This window comes from Microtus oregoni, unplaced genomic scaffold (genome assembly GCF_018167655.1).
Source record: "Microtus oregoni isolate MIOR12 unplaced genomic scaffold, Mior012 000029F_ref0000214, whole genome shotgun sequence".
Classification (NCBI taxonomy): domain Eukaryota; kingdom Metazoa; phylum Chordata; class Mammalia; order Rodentia; family Cricetidae; genus Microtus; species Microtus oregoni.
The window spans coordinates 5,399,265-5,420,099 of record NW_024543088.1 but is presented as its reverse complement, the minus strand read 5'-3'; the positions used below and the strand labels follow the sequence as shown (position 1 = coordinate 5,420,099).

The following is a 20,835-nucleotide window of genomic DNA, read 5'->3' as shown; positions in this document are numbered from 1 at the left end:
CTTCCAACCCTGAGCCACAGGAAACCTGTCCTTGTGTTGCTTGTGTCATGTGCTTTTGTCACAGTAGTGAGAAAAATCAGTAATGGTGGGAGTACTCTGAGATGGATGTGGTACCCATGGGTCAAGGCGTGGGTTCTGCTTGCTGCTCCTGAGATCAGAGAGGGTTCCCTCAGACTCTGACATCCTCACGGGGATAACAACAGCACGTAGTAGGCAGCACTCCACCTGGACAAGGTGACACACACCTGTAACCCCAGCACTCTAGAGGCTGAGACAGGATAAGCTAGAGCTCCAGTCTAACCTGGGCTACATCGTGAGTTCAAGGCCAGCCTAAACTTCATAACTAGTCCCCTGTAGCTCAATGGTAGAGCACTAATCTAATATGCATGAAACCCAGAGTTCAGTCCATAGCGCTGCAAGGTCCCAAGTAGCCCAGGCTATCCTCAACATCTTCATAAAACTGAGGGTGACTTTGAGTTCTGATTTTTCTGTCTGCACTTTCCAAGTGCTGGGATCCCAGATATGAGTCTTCATGTCTGACTTACAGCTTCTCTGGGTGTGCATCTGTATGCATCTGTATGCATGCATGTGTGCGCTTGCATGTATACAGGTGCCGTGTCCTGTGCATGTGTGTGTGGAGCCGAGGTTGAGGTCAGTGTCCTCCTCTATTACTCTGTCTACCTTGAGTCTTTGAGACAGAGACTCGTGGTGAACCTGGACCTTAGGGATTCTGCTTCTGGCTGACCACTCAGCCTTGGGAACCTGCAAAGTGTTTGTCTAGCCTGTGGGAAGCCCTGGATCCAATCCCCAGCACCACATCAGCCAAGCTTGGTGGTACGCCACCAACTGAGCCATACCCGCAGCTCTCAGTCTGTCTCTTAGGTCGGGAATTTTTTGTTTGGTTTTGTTGTTGTTATTATTATTATTATTATTTTGGTTTTTTGAGACAGGGTTTCTCTGTAGCTTTGGAGGTTATCCTGGAACTAGCTCTTGTAGACCAGGCTGGCCTCAAACTCACAGAGATTTACCTGCCTCTGTCTCCTGAATACTGGGATTAAAGGCACACGCCACCACCACCCAGTTATCTCTTAGTTTTCTGATCCATGCATTGTGAACCCACCTATAATCTGTTGATTCAGCTGCTGGCAGCTTAGTCTTCACTCTCAGCACCCAGAATTTAGCTTAAAAAGCAACACTGGCCTAGTGTGACACTGTGCATCTGTAGTCACAGTGTCCAAGAGGCTGAGGCAGGAGGATGGCCATTCAAGGACATTGTGTCAGTTACTTTTCTACTGTTTAGATAAACACTATGACCAAGGCAGCTAATATTAGGAAGGGTTTATTTTGACTTATGATTCCAGAGGGCTGAGTCCGGTATGGTGTGGAGGTGGCAGGTATGGAGGCTGGAGTGGGAAGATGAACGTTCTCGTCAGCACAAAGCAGAAAGCAAATGGGGAGTGCCTCAAGTCTTTAAATTCCCAACACCCCTCCATACGCTTCCTCGAGGCTGCACCTCCTAAACCTCCCAAACGTACCACCAACTGGGACCTAAGTGGTCAAATGCCCGAGACTATGGGTAACATCTCATTCAGACCAATTTAGCCACTCTGGACTACATATATGAAACTTTCTCAAGAAACCAACCGCCCAACAAAGGGCAGAGGAAGTGGCTCCCAGAGAGCCCATAAAGTGCTTGTTATCCAAGCTTAAGAACCTGAGCTTGGATTCTTAATTCCCAGGTAAAAAGGTTGGGTGACTGTAACTCCAGAGCTGGGGCAGGGAGGCAACTGAGAAAGAATTCCTGGGGCGCAGTGGGCAGCCACCTAGTCAGCCAGGGAACTACAGGTTCAGTGAGATGGACAGACACTGAGGGAGACCCCTGATGTCAACCTATGGCCTCCATACACACACGCACACGCAGACACGTGTATTACAGACCAGCCTGAGTTTCAGAAAGAATGAAACTTTTTCGCACTTTAAAAGGGGGGCGGGGGCAGAGTATGGACACACACACCTTTCATTCCAGCACTCAGGAGGCAGAGGACGATAGATCTGAGTTCAAGACCAGCCAGGTCTACAAGTTGAGCCAGCCAAGGCTACACAATGACACCCTGCCGCCTGAGCAGAGTATAGTGTCTACAGTGGTATCTACAGAGATTCCTAAGCTTGTGGATGCTGAGTTGAGCAAAGTTTTCGTTTCTTTTTTTTTTTTTTTTTGATTTTTCGAGACAGGGTTTCTCCGTAGCTTTTGGTTCCTGTCCTGGAACTAGCCCTTGTAGACCAGGCTGGCCTCGAACTCCCAGAGATCCGCCTGCCTCTGCCTCCCGAGTGCTGGGATTAAAGGCGTGCGCCACCACCGCCCGGCTGAGCAAAGTTTTCAAAGTAGAGTGTGGCCAGCCATCATGTTGTAGTCCTGTTATTGCTTCACTGAGCAAGTGGAGGCAGGAGGGTCAGAAGTTCAAGGTCATCCTGGGCTATGTAGTGAGTTTGAATCTAGCCTGGGCTACATGAGATCTACCTCTTGAAGCAGGATGGGGCACATGTTCGTAGGTAGCACAGGCTGAAGTAGGAGGATGGTGAGTTGGAGGCCAGTCTGGGGTACAAAGCAAGACTCTGATCTAAAAAAACAGAAAACGGTGAAGTCGCCTGCTGCCAAACCTGACAATCTGAGGTCCATCTCTTTGGATGGAAGGAGAGACCTGACTCCCACAAGCTGTCCTCTGACACACACAGCATACACGTCTTAGGGTTTCTACTGCTGTGATAAAACACTGTGACCAAAAGCCACTTGGGAAGGAAAGGGTTTATTTCCCCTTACAGCTTGTAGACCATCATCCAAGGAAGTCGGCGTAGGAACCCAAAGCAGGAAGCTGGAGGCAGGGACGGAATGAAGCAGAGGCCATGGAGGAATGATGCTTATTGGCTTGTTTCTCGTGATTTGCTCAGCCTGCCTTATTATAGCCACCATGGCTACCAGCTCAGAAAAAAAAAATGAGCAAGAGTCCTTCTATGTAACCCATGAAGACCCGAGTTTGGCTATCGGCATACATGTAAAAAGCTGAACTCACAAGGCTGGACACATGGCTTGGTGGTTAAGAGCACATACTGCTCTTGCAGAGGACCTTAGTAAACTAGTTCCCAGCACCCATGTCGATTGGCTCACAACTGCCTAGCTCCAGAGAGATCTAACTTGTTTGACCTCTGCCAGCGTGCGCGCGCGCGCGCGCGCGCACGCACACACACACACACACACACACAGTTAAAAATAAAGTCTTTCCAGGTGGTGGGGGCCCACGTCTTTAATCCAAGCACTTGGGAGGCAGAGGCAATTGGATCTCTGAGTGAAAGGCCAGCCTGGTCTACAGAGTGAATTGCAGAACAGCCAGGACTATACAGAGAAATCATGTCTGGGGGAGAAAATCAAACCCCCCAAAACAACAAAAAAGACGTGGTTATGTGTTGTGGACTATTTAGCTGTGTAAAGATGTGTGTTTGTTAATGCTGTGGAATATTACCGTAATGGTGTGAAGGTGTGCTCCATTTGTTTTGCTGCATTTGTTTAATTATAAAAAGATGTGTTGCTGTTTAGCCTTTCCTGCCTAAGGCACCTGATTGGTCTAATAAAAAACGGACCGGCCAATAGCTAGGCATAAGAGGGCTAGGCAGGGCTGGCTGGCAGAGAGAATAAGTAGGAGGGAAAAATCTAGGCTTGAGTAGAACAACAGAGGAAGAAGAGAGGAGTGAATGGGGGAGATACCTGGGGCCAGCTAGCAGCCACCAGCCACCAGCCACCAAACAGGGCGTACAGAAAGGTGAAAAAAAAAAAAAACTTGAGGCAAAATGTAGAGAAACAGATTAAAATAAGAGCCAAGGTAAGGCTGAGCATTCATAACTAATAAAGTCTCCATGTCATGATTTGGGAGCTGGTTGGTGGCTTAAAAGAAAGCCTGTCACAGTTATGTGTCATGTTAACAAGGGGTGGACTTGTGATGGTGAATCTTGATTGTTGACTGTATCTGAGGGATTTTCTTTTTTTCATTATTTTATGTGCATTGGTGTGAAGGTGTCCGATCCCCTGGGACTGGAGTTACAGATAGCTGTGGGTGCTGGGAATTGAAACCAGGTCCTCTGGAAGAGCAGCCACTTCTCTTAACCGCTGAGCCATCTCTCCAGCCCCACCAACCAGGTATCTTAAAATTCCTTGCCAAGTAGTGCCTTGCCCACTAACAGGGTATTGTATATATACTTGTCAACAGCCTGAAGAATAACAGGAAAGAACAATAGAGCAACGCTACTAACAGCTGCATAGAAGTGATACTATTGCATTTTCTAAAATACAGTTCTTGGGAAGAGAAAACTGACATTTTGAAAAATTTTAATTATATTTATACTTCTGTGTGTATTTCTGTACGGCTATGCATGTGCCAGCGCGTGTGTGTGGAGGTGGAGGTCAAAGGACGACTTTCAGGAGCTGGGTTTCTCCTTCCACTGTGTGGGTCCTGGGGATTGAACTTAGGTAATCTTGGCGAACTTGGAGCAAGCATCTTTACCCACTTAATCATCTCACAGGCCCCCCACACTGTAACCTTAACATGATGTCAGCGCCTAAGACCCGTCTCTACCCAAGCAGTGGTTCTCAACCTCCCTAATGCTGTGACCCTTGAGTACGATTCCACCTGTTGTGCTGACCCCCAACTGTAAAATTATTTTCGTTGTTATTTCATAACTGTAAATTTGCTAGTGTTATGAATCGTAAATATCTCTTTTCCGATGGTCTTAGGTGACCCCTGTGAAAGGGTCACTCAGCCCCCACCCCCACAGGTTGAGAACTGCTGGCTTAGGGAGCTCCTAGGCAGCTAGAAGGCAGGCAGAAAGAAGGCCGGAGTCTGCGCGTGCATGATCTTGCTACGAGCACGGGACAAGTGGATGGAACCAACTTAGACCTACCTATCCTTAAAAAGATCGTGTTCCCTAGGCAGAAAGAGCAGCAGTAATTAGATCGCATCCTGATCTCCCACAAACTAGATGCTATTAAGCCCCAAATTAACTTAATTTGTTTATATTCATGCCTTTAGGTAAGATGGCACAGCCCCCCCCCCCCACTCCTTCTGAGGACCAGGGGAACTTTGTCACATTTATTTCTATTTGTTTCTATTTTTGCACAATTGGGGTAAAGGTCAGAGCTTCGGATCTTGGTAGGAAGATGGGTTTGGTGGGGCATTCCTGTTATCCCAGAGGCAAAGTTTGAGCCCATCCTTGGTAAGGTAGCAAAATTCAAGGCCAGCCTGTGAGTGCTCCTTGAGGCTGTCTCTAAAACAACACACACACACACACACACACACACACACACACACACACACACACATTACGCATGGCTGCACACCAGAAGAGGGCACCAGATCTCACCACAGATGACTGTGAGCCACTATGTGGTCGCAGGGAATTGAACTTGGGACCTCTGGAAGATCAGCTAGCACTCCCAACCCCTGAACCACCTCTCCAGTCCCCCATGCACACATTATGAAAGCTCACATGTTGATAACACTTAGTTAGGAAGTCATTTAGAGCGAGATCCTAAGGCCTACTGAAAGAACGGGATAAATAAATGAAGGGTTCAGCTCGGCATTAGTGGAAGTCATAAGACAGCTTGTGTGAGTCGGTTCTCTTTCTTCAGTGAGGACCCCAGAATGGTCAGTCTTTTACCTGCTGAGCCATCTTGCAGGGTCCCACCTTGGTTTTTGAGGCAGGGTCTTTTGTTGGTTTGTTTTTCGAGACTTGGTTTCTCTGTAGCTTTGGAGCCTGTCCTCTGCCTCCGAGTGCTGGGATTAAAGGCTTGCATCACCACCACCTGGCTTCAGGCAGGGTCTTTTATTGGTCTGGCCCTCACTGATTGAGCTAGCCTGGCTGGCCAGCATGGCCCAGGGATCCAGTCTGCTTCCCCAGGGTTGGGGTGGTGTGCCCTACTGTGGCTCGCTCTCACTCAGTCCCCATTCGTTCTGTGGGAAGCACTTTACCAAGTGAGCCATCTCCCAAACCTCTTGTTTTCCGACCGGATCTCCTGTAGCCTCAGCTGGCCATGAACTTAACCTCAGTTAGGTGAACAGCTGACAATGTTTCTGTGATAGGACCGGGTATGGGAGGGAGTTTAAAAGATATATTTTAGATCTACTTTGCCTAGGAGAAAAAAATTCAAATTAATTAAGAGTCATGGAAGACCCTGGTCTAGAGCTGAAAGTCATGTTCAAATTTGTTAACCAAAATGTAGGGAATGGCTGGGCAATGGTGGCACATGCCTTTGATCCCAACACTCAGGAGGCAGAGGCAGTCATTTCTCTGTGAGTTTGAGGCCAGCCTGGTCTACAGGGTGAGTTCCAGGATGCCCAGGACTATGCAGAGAAACCCTGTCTTGAAAAAAATCGAACAACAACAACAACAACAACAGGTAGGGAAGAGAAGCTCAATTGGCCAGGAGCTTGCCTAGCACGCAGAAACCCAGCAGCGCACAAAATCAGGCCTGATGATGTATTTTTGTGATCCCCACACTTAGGAGATGGAGGCAGGAAGATTAATAGTTTAAGGTCATCCTCAGCTACATACTGAGTTGTAGGCCAGTTCTGGGCTATATGAGATCTTGTCCCAAATAGGAAGGGGAATACTTCAGTCAGTAGATTGCTTGCCCTACAAGCTTGAAGATGTGAGCTGGGTTGTAGGCACCTGCAGGAAACTCTGGTGTGGCAGTCCACATCTGGAATCCCCGTGGAGGGAGGGTGGAGAGAGGGTCTCTGGGGCTTGCTGGCCAGCTGGTGAAGGCAAATCACTAAGCTACCAAGTTTCAGTTTTAGTGAGAGATGGGCTGAGAACTGAGGTGGGGAGTGATTGGGGAAGACAGCCAGCGAACGTCTGACTATATCTTCCAGATGTGTCTGTACAGATGTGCATGCAGCACACAGAAACACACGCACAGCAGACAGAGATGTTCATTAGTTTCCACGAAGGACAGTCTTCTCCTCGAAGCAGGGCATGGCAGGACGCTGTTAGGAGTCTCTAAGACAGCGGCACTGGCTTCCAGTTAACGAGCAGAGGGAAAGACTCCCAGCAGCCCCCAGGAGGCACAGCTGTGACTCAGGGCTTGGAATGATCGGGCAAAGAAAGGTCCAGGCACCCAGGCAGGTAGAAAACAAGCAGGTGGAACAATCAAAGATTCCTGGGTCAGGAACAGCTAGGGGTAGGACAAAACACCTGTGAGCTGAGGGGGAGTGAGGGAGAGGAGGTGTGGGGGTGGGGAGAGACTGGGAAAGGAGGGAAGGGCACAGAGGTGGGGGTGGGGAGCGAGGAGAGAAGAGAGAGGTAAGGTCGAGGAGACGGAGAGAATGACAGGCAGGCAAGGAGGGGAGGAGAGAGTTGCAGGGGGTTGGGAGGGGAGAGAGGGCCACAGAGAGGGAAAGACGGAGGCCTGTGGGGAGGGGAGCTAGAGAGAAAGAAAAAGGAATTGAGGGATGTGTGTGTGTGTGTGAGAGAGAGAGAAAGAAAGAGAGAGAGAGAGAGAGAGAGAGATGGAGGGAGAGAGGGAGAGAGGTTAACCTCGGTTTTGTTTAATAGCTTACCCCCTCTTTTCCCCTTGGGACAGTCTCCCTGGTATGAGCTGCCATGAGCGCCCCAGTTCATTGAGGCTGTCTAGCCAGTAAGCCCCAGCAATCCCCTTGCTGTCTTTGCCTCTCCAGGGCTGGGATCAAACTCACCTGCACACCTTGTCCTTGGGTCTGGAGAGGTGCTGACAGTTAAGAGCACTTGTGGGGGCTGGAGAGATGGTTCAGTAGGTAGAGCACTGGTTGCTCTTCCAGAGGACCCAGATTCTCACAAATGTCTGTAATTCCTGTTCCAGGGATCGACAGCCTTACACAGGCAAAACACTAATGAACATAAAATAAAATTAGTTATATATAAAAGAGAGCACTTGTTGCTCTTCGAGAGGACCCGAGTTCAGTTCCCAGCACCCACATGGCAGCTCACAGCCATTTGTTCCAGATCCAGCACCTTCTGATGCACATATAAACACACATGCAAAACATGCATATATAGATAAATATCTAGAACCCCCCAGCTCAGTTTCACATGCTTGTACAACAAACACCTTACAAATGGAGCTATCTTCCCAAGCCTCATCAAAGACTCTTAAATGGATTTATTGCTCTCAGTAACTACTTAGAAATGGAGACAGACTCTAGTCTGGATTGACTGTTGCCTATACACTGCTCTTCTTAGACATTTCGCTACAGCTCTTCAAAACTCAGGGCTGCACAGGGTCATAGAAATCACCAGGGCAAGGCCAGGTGGGTTGTGGTACAGGCCTGTAATCCTAGCACTCAGGAGGCTGAGGCGGGGTCACAGGTTCAAGGCCAGCTTGGGTCACAGATGAGTCCCTTGTTTCCAAAGAAGGTGGCCAAGCGCCTCAAGTAGTTGGGCTAAGGAAGCCATATAAACCCGCTCCAAGAATCTGTCCGTGAAACGAATTAGGTTCGTGTTAGATGTGACTTTGGTAAACATACCCGGCCTTTTCAAGAACATTTTATTTCCTTTCTAGAATGCGTTACTATAGAGATGGGTTTGCTTGCTGGGGAAAGCACAGCTTTTACTTTTTTACCTGCCTGCCACTCTTGGGGCGTGCGCGCTGCGGGTATGGGGTGGGTGTTTCATCTGAAGGCAGGGAATTGCAAACCCAACTGCTTACTTTTCTAGGTTAGTTCAATTGCATGCAGCTCCCTAACCGCAAAACCACCAACTCTCCAGTTTACATCTGGTTTAGCTGGTCCATATGCCTCACTTCCCGCGGGTTCAACCACTCTGTCAATCGGATACACTAGTTGCACAGAGCACACCCGACACTCTATCATTGCGAAAAGTCTTCTCTTGGAACTTGCAGGATCTAAACTGTATTTCTCAAAATAATAACACCGTGTGCCCTCCCAGTGGGCGCGCAAGGTGTTTGGTGTTTCACGCAACCTTCTGGCTTTCAGAAGGAGCCTTGAAAAGTCCGACACTAGAAAAATAATTCGATTCCCTGAACCGTTGCACAAGCAAACCAGTGCGTTCCGAGACTGTAGCTAAGAACTGCTCCGCGTGCGGGAAGTCTGTTTCAAGGGTCCCCACCGGCCGCTGGAGCCTTGCAGCTCCCTGGACCTTCGCGTGCGCGCCCAGGACGAGCGCGGTCGGCGTAGAGCCGTGCTGCTCGGGCGCGCGCACGCACGCAAGCGCGGGGTCGCGCAGGGCCGGGCCGGCACAGCGACGGGTGCGCGCAGCTCGGGAGGCGGCGGCGGAAGCAGCGAGGGCGGCGGGCGTCCGGCTGTGAGCGCGGCGGCTCCGGGCTGGGCCGGCCAGGGGCGGCTCCGGGCGGCGGCGCAGCCGAGCGCTCGGTCCTGCGGCTTCAGCCCGTGGACCCCGTCCAGACGCCTGCGCCGCTCACTCGGCGTCCCGGCTCGGACCCCGGCGCCCAGCCCGTGGCCGTAACCTTGAGGCGGCGGCGGGGCCGGGCCGGGCCGGGCTGGGGGGCGGCGGCGCTGGATCCGAGGCCGGCCGGCCGCTGGCGGGAGATGTCGAACCCCGGGACGCGGAGGAACGGCTCCAGCATCAAGATCCGTCTGACAGGTAGGCACGACAGGGCCGCGGCCCTCGCGCCCCCAGGCGGTCCCAGGGTCCCTGCGGACTCCCACCTCGCTCCCCCTACACCGGCCGTTGTCCCGGGACCGCCGCATCCCCCACGGCGTGCGCCCCTCGCTTGCTCTCGCGGCCCCGCCCCCCGGCTGCTCTGTAGGCGCCGCCCCCGCCACTCAGTCCCCTCCCTCTGCATCAGGTCCCGCCCCGGCCCAATAGGCCACGCCCCCATTGCGACAGCCCCGCCTTCTCTGCATCAAGCCCCGCCCCCTTGTGATCTGCAGACCCTTCGGCTTCCCTAAGCAGGCTCAACCCTCCACTGTTCTGCAGGATCCCGCCCCCTCCCCTAACAGGCTCCTCCCTTTGCGTTATTCCCCGCCCCCTGCTTGCTCTGCAGGCCCAGGCAGCAGGCTTGTTCTGCATCAAGCTTGGCTTGCTGGCTGTTCCTCCTTCGTGAAATTCTACCCCCTACCCCACCTCCATCCTCTGTAGGTCCCTCCTCTGCCTTTTTCCTCTTCATCAGGTCTCTTCCCTCCCCCCACGGCTCCCTCTGCCCACACCTACGGTCGGTTGCATATGGGCCCCGCCCCCTAACTGCCTCCCTCTGCCCCTAACCTTACTCCTCTGTATCAGGTCCCGCCCCCTAGTTCCCCTCTCCAGACCCATCCCCTGGCTCTTTTTTCTGCCCCACACTTACTCTCAGCTGTATAGAGGTCCCTGCCCCTTGGGGTCCCCCACCGGTCACCTTCTACTTCTCTCTAGACCCCGCCCCCAACACCCTCTGCCCCACAGCGGCCCCCTCCTGCTCTTCTCCAGGCCTTGTACCACGCTCCCTCAGCCTCACACCCACTTTCAACTTCATGTGGGTCCCGCCCCCTCGCTGCACCTCCTTTAGCTCTTTCCACCCTCCCCTCTTCACTTCCCATCCTCCTACCTGCGGTCCCTCTCTAGTCCCTCACCTCACTACCCTCCCACCTGTCTGCCCTCCTTTCCCCTTGTAGCTTCTCCTTACTTCGACTCCTTTCTTCCTAACCCACTCTCTTTCCTGACCTGTTGTTTTCCCTCTCATTTCTCCCTCCTGGTACCCTCAGAATCACCCCCCTACTAGCCAGCGTTGCTTCTTTCATCTCTGCTCCCCTACCTCCCCAAACCCACCCTCTTTCTAGCTTCCTTCTCCTCTCTTGGCCCCGCCCCCTCCGCTGCCCCAAGCCCCGCCCCTCGACTCTGCCTGGTTCCGCCCTTGCTTATCTTTCAGTCCCGCCCCCTCGCTTCTGTCTTACAGCCTCCACCCTTCAGTCGCAAATTCCTCAAGCCTGCCTGGGACCAAACGTCGGTCTCCCAGCCTTGTTATCACTTCCCCCACCTCTTCAATGGTCCAGACCTCTCCAGTCTAGTCCACTTCCGTTCTCCCTGAGGCCTGGCCACTTAGTACTCCAGAGTCTTCGGTTCCTACCTCCTCTGCAGTGCCTTCACCATCCCCCTCAATGCCACATCCTTGAGTCCCTGTTGTGGCGCGACACCCCCCCCCTCCGCCCCCCAACCAGCTGTGGCAGCTGCTCCTGCGCAGGCTCCTTGTTCCACTCTTGAGTCTTCAGAGTAATGTTTGGGTTTCCTAGGTACTCTGTAGTGCCACCTTCAAAGTGAGCGCAAAGCTTGCTGTTGACAGCAGCAGGATAGTTTGCATACAGGAAGAGCAAGCTTGCTGCCATAGCTGCCCCTTCGTGGGTTCTTGGCCTCCTCTTCCTTCTCCCTCTCCTTTCCCTGCAGACCTTATCAGTTTGAATCCATCCCTAAGGCTGGATGGTAGGGCTGGCATAGAGCCTGCTTTGGGGCTTTCCAGCTCAGAAAAGGAAATCAACGTTAAGTCTGAAGCCTTGTAGGGATTTCCCTGGATTTTTCTGTTCTGAGCCAGTGTGATCGGAACTAAGGCTCTCTGCATGTCCTTTCAGACTGAGCCTTTCGGTAACGTCTGTGACTATGGTGATTCCCCCCCCCCCCCTCCCATGGTGGAAATTCTTGAAAAGTTTGTAGCAGTTGAGTGTTCTGTTTAAGAAAAGATTGATATTTTTTCTCTAAAGATGTCTGATCAGATAATGATTTTTGAATTAGAACCCATCCTGTGGTCTTGGTGGACAAACAGCAGGTGACTGGAGGGGACCCGCTTGGCGGCTGCAATGTGCATCACTGTGTGGCTGTTACCTTTAGGGAGTTAGGTTCTTCGCCAGTCATCCTTGTGAAAACTTTGCTCGCTGGCACTGGCTGTGATATTAGTGATAATCCACATTGGTTTCAGCCTTCCTCTTAAAGTGATTGACTTGGGCCGTTTTAGTAGAAATGACACCAGGGGCTTAGAAATTCCAATCACCGCTTTTGTGTCAGGTGTCTATCAACAGACCCTAGGCAGCTGGTAAAGGGAGGCTTTCCTGGGCTAATTTTGGCGTTGAAGACTTGGGAAGTTTCAGAGTTTTGGGGTGGCTTTTGATGGGGAGGGACCAGGGATGACGGGCTCGGAGCAGCTGTGAGTGTCCACAGGACTGGCAGTATAATGATGGTTGTGTGGAAGTCTTGGAACCAGCCATTTTCTGGAAGATGAGGTAGGTTAGGTTCTGCCTTCATCTTTATGTTGACACAGGAAACGAGAATGGTTGGGTTGCAACTTCTCTAAAGTTAAATTCTGTTGTAGAGTCTCAGCATTTATTTATGTATTTGCATTTGGAGGAAAAAAAAGAGTTCTTAAAAATGACAGTTAATGGGACTGGGGAGACAGCTTAGTCAGGAAACCGCTTGCCCATAAAGCATTAGGAGTTGAACTGTCCCCCAGCGCCCACTTACAAAATCGAATGTGACTGGGCATGGTACCTGAGCCTCACTGGGTCCTGGTGAGACGCCCTGACTCAAGTCAATGGCTCCTGAGGAACAGCATGGGAGGTTAATCTCTGGCCTGCATGCATTCATATACAGGCGTACCTGCACACACACAAACCCAAACATATAGACAGAATTAAAAGAAAGAGAGACCTGTTGTAATCTTGTGGTGAAAACCACACAGCATCACAGTGCAAAGGTGAAGGAACTGGAGTGTTAACAAGCATTGAGAACTTGGGGTCCACACTTGGCTCTGGGGAACAGCGCCTGTCAGGTCAGGGCACTCGGATCAGTCAGGCGAGCAGTTCATGACGGGCAGCTAATTAATTACCGTTCAGGATCCCAGCTTCCTCTTTTTCCTGATACTTGAGCCCTGTTATAAACATCTTTGATCTCCTACACGATCCATCAATGTGGTTACCCACTTATTTCACATTGCCGTTGGCCTGTGTGTGGGCTTTCTCTTCTTAACCCTGAGACTCAGAAATTTGTGTTAAAGGACAAGCCATAATTTGGTGCATTGGTTCTATTTACGCTTTCTTTTTCTTTCCATGGAACTCCCCCCCCCTTTTTTTTAAGTTGTTGAGTAATACATTCAAATGCTTTGAAAAACTGATCTTTGCAGTAGAAAAGAATATTCAAGTTTCTGTGTTTAAGTTAATATAATTTTAATGACTGTCTTTGTGTCTAGTAGGCTGTTTCATGATGTTTAGGGGCATCAATATGTGCAAACTCTAGTATTCTTATTAGTGAGCATTATCCTGTAGACATCTTAGAGTTCACTAGAGAATGCAACGGTTTTGGAAATTTGGATTTCAGACTCTATGGGAGTTGTAAGAATTGTGCTTCTGTGAGGTCCACAGATAAATGCTGTGTACTTACTTAGGACACTCAGCTCTGCAAATGAACCCCAGGTACTTCGAACAACTGGAAACTGGCCTCTGAGGTTGCATGCTGCTCTTCAAAAATTTTGATTTGTCTGTGCTGCTAACAAGTTGCCTCAGCTTTTTTGTGTCTGTTTTGTCTTTTTAAAACAATTTTTTTTCTTTTTAGATTTAGTTATGTGTATGAGGGTTTTGCCTGCCTGTGTGTATGTGCACCATATGTGTTCCTGGCAGCCTCGAAGGTCAGAAGAGGGTATCAAATCCTCAAGGTCTGAAATGAACAGTTTCGAGCTGCTATGGTGGTGGTGGGGATTGAACTTAGAACCTCAGCCCTTAACCACTGAACTATCTTTCTAATCTAGCGTTTATGCCTTGAACTCACCTGGCCCTCCTTGTATTTTCTTGCTGTTTGGAGCCAGGACTGTGTCCCATGTAGGGAAATATGATTGCAAGTGAGGGAGGAAATTGATCTGGTGGCGTGCTGTTTCTGGACACGTGAGACCATTTTTTCAAGTTGGCCTAGGTGTTGCAGCAAGACCCTGCTTGCATCTCACCGTTTGAGTGGTGCACGTTGGAGTGAATGGTTGTGGTCACAGTTGCTCGTATTTTTAATTTAGCCAGTCGCAGTCTGGTGGCCTCATTGATACAGAGGAGTTCAGTGGATCTTAAGAAAGATTAAGCCGGGCGGTGGTGGCGCACGCCTTTAATCCCAGCACTCGGGAGGCAGAGGCAGGCGGATCTCTGTGAGTTCGAGGCCAGCCTGGTCTGCAGGAGCTAGTTCCAGAACAGGAACCAAAAGCTACGGAGAAACCCTGTCTCGAAAATCCAAAAAAAAAAAAAAAAAAAAAAAGAAAGATTAAGGGAACCGGTTAGGAGTGCTGAATGTCTGTTTGCTCCAGCAGAGAGCCCAAGACCAGGGGAACTTTTATTCTGACGACTGTAATACGATGAGTGATGACCTGATCACTCGAGAAACCACACGGTAGCTTATAGCTGCCATCTCCTCACTTGCAAGTAACTTTCCTTAGAGTCCTCCACTTCAGAAAGGAGCAGGGACAGTTGTGCATCAGGATATACTTTCATATACTTTATTCCTACCTCTGTTTTTAAGTAATTGCGAATCCACATCAGAATAGATCCTTTTCCCTGGGTGGGTGGGTTCATGTGGAGTGTGTCCACATGTATGTGGAGGGCAGAGGTCAACATCTGGTGATGTCTTCACTCTGTATTTTGAGACTGGGTCTCACTGAATCTGGAACTGCTGATTCCTCTGGACTCGCTGGCCAACCGAGGACCCTCTTTGCTTCCCCATCTCCTCTTGGGACTCAACACTCAGACAGCTGACGCCCTGAGTTAGAGTTTTTAAATTCGTGTGTGTGTGTGTGTGTGTGTGAAAGAGAGAGAGGGAAGGAGAGAAGGAGAGCGAGAAGAGACAGACAGATATATCAGTGCTTCTTGTTTTGCAGCCGTCATTGCATTTTCCTTCTCTTGCATGAGTTTTCAGCTTCTGAGCTCAGCGAAGTCTTGGAGGCAGTCTTTTCTCAAGGGCTGAAAAGGAAAGGGGAGCCACCCCTCTGCACTGTTTCTGCCTTAGCACAAGGGTCAGTTAACTAGGCTGACTTGTGTAACGCACTTGGGGCACTGGTTAAAAGTTAAAATGGCCAAATTATGGCTTAGCTCACACTCCAGCAAAATAAATCTATCCTCATAGTACTTTTGGTGTTCTGGCCGAGAAAACCTAACTTTCAGGATGCGTTCATGGGTCAAATTCTTTGTAATTGCAAAACAATGTTGAAAGTTAAATTCTTTTTTTTTTTTTTTTTTCCGAGACAGGGTTTCTCTGTGGCTTTGGAGCCTGTCCTGGAACTAGCTCTTGTAGACCAGGCTGGTCTCGAACTCACAGAGATCTGCCTGCCTCTGCCTCCCAAGTGCTGGGATTAAAGGCGTGCACCACCACCGCCCGGCAAAGTTAAATTCTTTTAAAGAAATGTAGATTTAAAAAAAAAAATCTGTTTTCATAACTAAACCATTTAAACACGGGCTGCTTGGTGGTTTTGTAGGTGAGTTTGGTTTAGAGAAAGTCACAGCTTGCACTGCTTGCAGCCCCAGCACTCTTTGTTGCTCTTTGTCACTGAAGTCCCTAAGGTCACTCCAGTTAAAGGGGGGTCTGAAGGAAGCACTCCAAAAGACAGAGCTCAGCCCCTTACTTAGATGGGGCGTCTTCTTTTTCAAATGTTAGAATTACTCTTGCATCTCCAGACCAGATCTAATCCATTTAGAAATTTAAAGTGAAATAGTTCTACATTTCTGGGCTAGCAGGGGTGGGGGCTCTTTACTGTTTTAAAACAAGACTTAAGTAATGGACTATTGGGGCCCCACCCATTCTGAAGTTCCCGCTGCAGGCACCTCCAGCCCTGCTGAAAGGAATTCTAGTTGGCAGAGGAATGTCCGCCTCATCAAGTGTCACCAGGCAGGAACCCAGGCTGCTGGCTGATGTAGTTCAGATGTCTTAAGCTCTCACATCTTTCTTGGATTCTGCCTTCAGGAGCAGAATCTAGGGCTCCTTTGGTCAGAGCTGGCAGCTGGTGTTCCTCTGTCTTTAGGGGCCATGGTACTTTCTGGTGCAATAGTCACTGGGTTAGATCTTGGTCTGTTTTCCTGGAAGAACCTCGGTGAAGAAGGGAGATGTAGAATTTTCTCGTGACTGCGTTTTCATGTCTGGATTGGGAGGTGTCTCCCTTTTCATACCACTCAAAGCCTAGCCAAAGTGGGTTAACTATTTCAGCGAATAGTTTCAGTTTATTTGTGGTGTTACAGTAGTGCAGTGCCAACACAGGGCCCCAGGTGACTGCTACATTGCTCCCCTCCCCTTCTTCCCTCCCTCCCTTCCTGTCTCACCAAATCCGGTAGGGTAGAGTGTTATCCTTCCAGCACAATGGCCTTCTTCGTCTTCATCAGAGCAGCCGTGACTACTTGCTAGAGACCCACCAGGCCCGGCCTGGTGACCTTCCCTTCCCAGAGGGGTATGGGGAGAATCTTTGGGACCTCACCTCATCTTAGCCATTCCCCTCTGCTTGCTTTTGGTAAATTTGTCCTTATTGAGTGTGGCTTTGTGGTCTGAGGAGGGGCTAGGGTGTGTAGTGTGTAGAGGGATAACGGAAGGAGGGAGCTTTGTTTGTGTCTTGTCCATTCTGGGGTGAAACTGGCTGGTGTGGCTGCTTTGGGGTCACCTATGCTGCTGTAAGTAACCCCTCACCCATGTTCTGTAAATAAACCCAGTAAATTCATTGATTTCCCCATGTTGGACTTTGGTGGAATAGAACTTTGGTTTGTCCTGGGTCCTATGTTAGGGCTGGGGAACAGACATTTGTCTCTGCAGGGAAAGAGTTCTTTAACTGGTGTCAGACTCATCATGCTGAGAATGGCTTCAAACTCTAGATGCATCTCCCTTTACCTCCTGAATGCCCTGAGAGCAGGCAATGCTTCCATTCTGATCTATCCAGAGCTGGGCATCAAACCCAGGCTTCACGCATGCTAGGCAGGCCTGCTGCCAGCTGAGCTATGTTCCTGGCTCTATTTGATTTCTTTCTACAGTGCTTGAAATTGGACCTTGGGCCTTGGCCACTCCAGGCAGGTGCTCTGCCACTGCTAAGCTGTGTCTTTAGCCAATTGTTAATTTCTTTCCTTTTTATTTTTCTTTTCTTTTTTCTTTCTTTTCTTTTTCTTTTTCGAGATAGGGTTTCTCTGTGTAAGAATCCTAGCAGTCCTGGAACTCGCTTTGTAGACCTTGGATTCACAGAGATCCGCCTGCCTCTGCCTCCTGAGTGCTGGTACTAAAGGCGTGCGCACCACCGCCTGGCAGCTGCTGTTATTTCCTACACCTACATAAACAAGTAGAGCAGCGGTTCTTAACCTTCCTAATGCTGCAACCTTTAATACAGTTCCTCCTGTTGTGGTGACCCCAACCTAAAATTATTTTTGTCACCACTTTAGAACTGTAGTTTTGCTACTGTTATGGATCCTTAGGTGATCTCAGTGCAAAGGTCCTTCGACTCCCAAAGGGTTTGTGACCCACTGGTTGAGAACCACTGAAACAGATAATAATGGTAACGCTATACTTTGAGACTCAAGACAGCTATGGAAGTTACTGGTAAACATGGAAAATAATACTCAGAAACAAACACGAATTGTTTTCTGTGTATTGAGAAAATTTGCTGGCACAATAGTGTCAGTGAGCCCAAATGAGCTTGTGTGTGTGGAGGGGGAGGATGCACACCCAGGGAGGACATGTGTTCTTTTTTATCATTGTCCACCTTACTCTCTTAAGACAGTGTTTCCCCATTGAGCCAGGAGCTTGGCTGGTGGCTTGCAAATACCATAGGTCCTCCTATCCATCCCTCTGCAGCCCTGGGGTTACAGGTGCTTGTGTGCTATCCTAGCTGTTTATGTGTGTCCTGCGTTCTCATGCTTGCACACTAAGTACTCTTATGCACTGAGCCATTTCCCCAGCCCCTAGCATCATCTTTAGTGGTGAAGTCCTGGACGTGTGTATCAGGAATGATTAGCTCAGTGGTGGATATGGTCATGATTGAGTGTGTTGTGTTTGCACACAGGGTTTTTGTAGCCAAGGATGACCTTGATCATCCTGCCTCCACCTCCACCTCCCACCGCTGGGAATTTTTTTTGCAAGTATGATGGTTTTATGTTTTTTTTTTTAAATATTTATTTATTATGTATACAACATTCTGCCTCCATGTATGCCCACATGCAGAGGAGGGCGCCAGACCTCCTTACAGATGGTTGTGAGCCACCATGTGGTTGCTGGGAATTGAACTCAGGACCTTTGGAAGAGCAGGCAATGCTCTTAACCGCTGAGCCATCTCTCCAGCCCTTTATGTTTTTTTTTTAAAAAATATTTATTTATTATGTATACGATATTCTGTCTGTGTGTATGCCTGCAAACCAGAAGAGGGCACCAGACCCCTCCACAGATGGTTGTGAGCCACCATGTGGTTGCTGGGAATTGAACTCAGGACCTTTGGAAGAGCAGGCAATGCTCTTAACCTCTGAGCCATCTCTCCAGCCCCTGGTTTTATGTTTTATAAAATCCAAAAGAGCATCTAAAAATTAATTGTAATTGATAAATGGCAGGGTAGACAGTTTCTCTATGGTAAAATTGTGGTTTTCATAGTTTATGAAGTCAGTCTGGAAAGGGACAGGAACAGGGTGGCAGGGAACATGGATGGACCACAGGAAATAGAAGGGAGGTGGATTTCCAATCCATGGCAGGATACTCTGCTTTGTTGTTCTTATGCCCATTTTCTATTCCCTTCTACTTCCTTCTTCCTCATCTTCCTCCTCCTTTCTCTTTCTCCCTCCTCCACACCCTTTCCCCTTCTTTTTCTTCTTTGAGATAGGGTCTCATTGTGTAGCCCTGGCTGACCTGGAACTCACTATGTAGACCAGGCTAGCCTCAGACTCCTGCCTCGGCCTTCTGAGTGCTGGGATTAAAGGTGTGTGCCATTGTGCTAGCCCAGAAGTGTTTTTTAAATACTGCACACACTGGTATCCCAGCATATGCCATGTTGTGGGATGTTTCCTCTCTAGGGAGTATCCTAGGAGCTGTCCAGAACAGGGGACTCGGAGTGTTTGTCTTTCTGACACTGAGGCATTTTCCCTTCCATCCGGCTTCCTAAAGTAAATCTCAGTTGTTCGCTCCAGACTCAGTGCCAGCTCATGTAGCTTTGAGGACCTGGGATCTTAATTCTGAAGCCTCTTCTTGGTTTGTACCATTTGTTTATTCAGGGACATCTCTGACTTATTTTTGTGAAATATTCTGCATTCTCACCTAAGGTGCAAGGTGTGACCTGAGAAACGGTCTTTATAAATTAGCGTTGCCGGCACTGAGTGGAGTTCGTTTGTTTTACATTTATTTAGTGGTGGTGGGGGGGGGCGCATGTGGATGTCAGAGAACAACTTTGGGAGTCAGTTCTCTCCTTCCACTTGTGGTTCCTGGGGCTTGAGCTTAGCGCCTTAGGCTTGACAACAGGTGTCTTTGTCTATTGCACTGTCTTGCTGACCAGGAGGTTATGTTTATTTGAATTTTTGAAGTGCCAAAGGGTATTTTAATATCTGACTCCATAAAAACAGAGAAAGTGGTAGTTCCTGCGGAGAATCTGAATTTGTTTTTGCTTCTTATCTTAGAGATGAAATCCAAAGTTGCACTCAGTTGCCCTTCTCTATCTGTTATGGCCCACTAGAGATTGCAAGTCACTTGCTGGTGACACTGTGGCCTCAGGTCTGTTCCCGCACTTCACAGTGTCACATAATTTCCAGGGAACTGCAGACAGCGTCACACTGGAGCAGGAATCAGGACCTTACAGAGATTTTTTTTCTGTGTGCACATTATTTCTAGGTTAAAAAATAGCATGGGATTGATTTTCTTCTCTGGAAACACATTGTACCACAGAGAAAAGGGTGTTTCGAGGGTGCGGACTGGGAGGGGACACGCTCAGCTGCAGAACGCTGCTCTGCTCAGGATCGTCAGTCGTCTATGCAGAAAGAGGGCCGCATTTACTTACGACGTCAGTGTAACTCTTCTTAGGTCTTAGAGAAGACAACGTAGATGTAGAAATTTAATGGAGTCATTCATATATGTATTCTGTGTGCATGTGAGTGAGGCCAGGGGCGTCAGTTCTTTATTCCCACCGTGTGTGCTCTGGAGATTGAACTCATATTGCCAGGCTTGGGGGCAAGCACCTTTATTGGCAGAGCTTTCTTGTCAGCCCCATAGTTAGAAATTGAAACTGTTTTTGTTTTGGTTAAAAGGCCTTTTTTCCCCCCTGCAGTTCTGTAAGGTTAGAAATTTGATGTCAATGTTTGTTATCTGTTTCTTTGGTTTTAGACACAGTTTTACTATGTAGCCTAGGCTTGCCTTGCTTCAACTACCCGAGTGCTTAGATTACAGGTGTGTGCCATCACATGTGACTCCTGCTAGATGTTGCAAGCTAAGCATGTCTCGAAGGGTATTTATTTATTTGTCCGTTTATTTGTTTTGTGTTGGGAATCAACCTAGAGTCTTATACATACTAGACTGCGCTTTTGTTTCCTGGCTACCCAGATCCAATAAATCACGCAAAAACTATATTAATTGCAAAACTGGCCAATGGCTCAGGCATATTCCTAGCTAGCTCTTACATCTTAAATTAACCAATTTCTATAATTTTGTATTTTACCCTGAGGCTCATGGTTTGTTACCTCACATCTTGCTTCTTGGGCGGGTACATGGCGTCTCCTCACTTGGTTTTCCTGTCTCTTTGTTCGGATTTCCTGCCTAGTTTCATTTTGCCTATCCATTTGCCAAAACAGCTTTATTCATAAACCAATAAAAGCAACACTTATACAGAAGGTCATACCACATCACTCTACCCTCAGCTCC

At 48.9% G+C, this 20,835-nt stretch overlaps 1 protein-coding gene across 4 annotated transcripts in view; it reads left to right on the top strand.

The window, feature by feature from the left end:
• Positions 1-9,273: 9,273 nt before the first annotated feature.
• The window catches only part of Smurf1 (SMAD specific E3 ubiquitin protein ligase 1), a 101,472-nt gene continuing 89,910 nt past the window's right edge, over positions 9,274-20,835 (top strand). For all 4 annotated transcript variants that reach the window (XM_041677949.1, XM_041677948.1, XM_041677947.1 and 1 more), the window contains exon 1: positions 9,274-9,642. In XM_041677949.1, the coding sequence (XP_041533883.1) occupies positions 9,588-9,642 (55 nt within the window). In that variant the 5' untranslated portion in view covers positions 9,274-9,587. The remainder of the gene's footprint in view (positions 9,643-20,835) is intronic.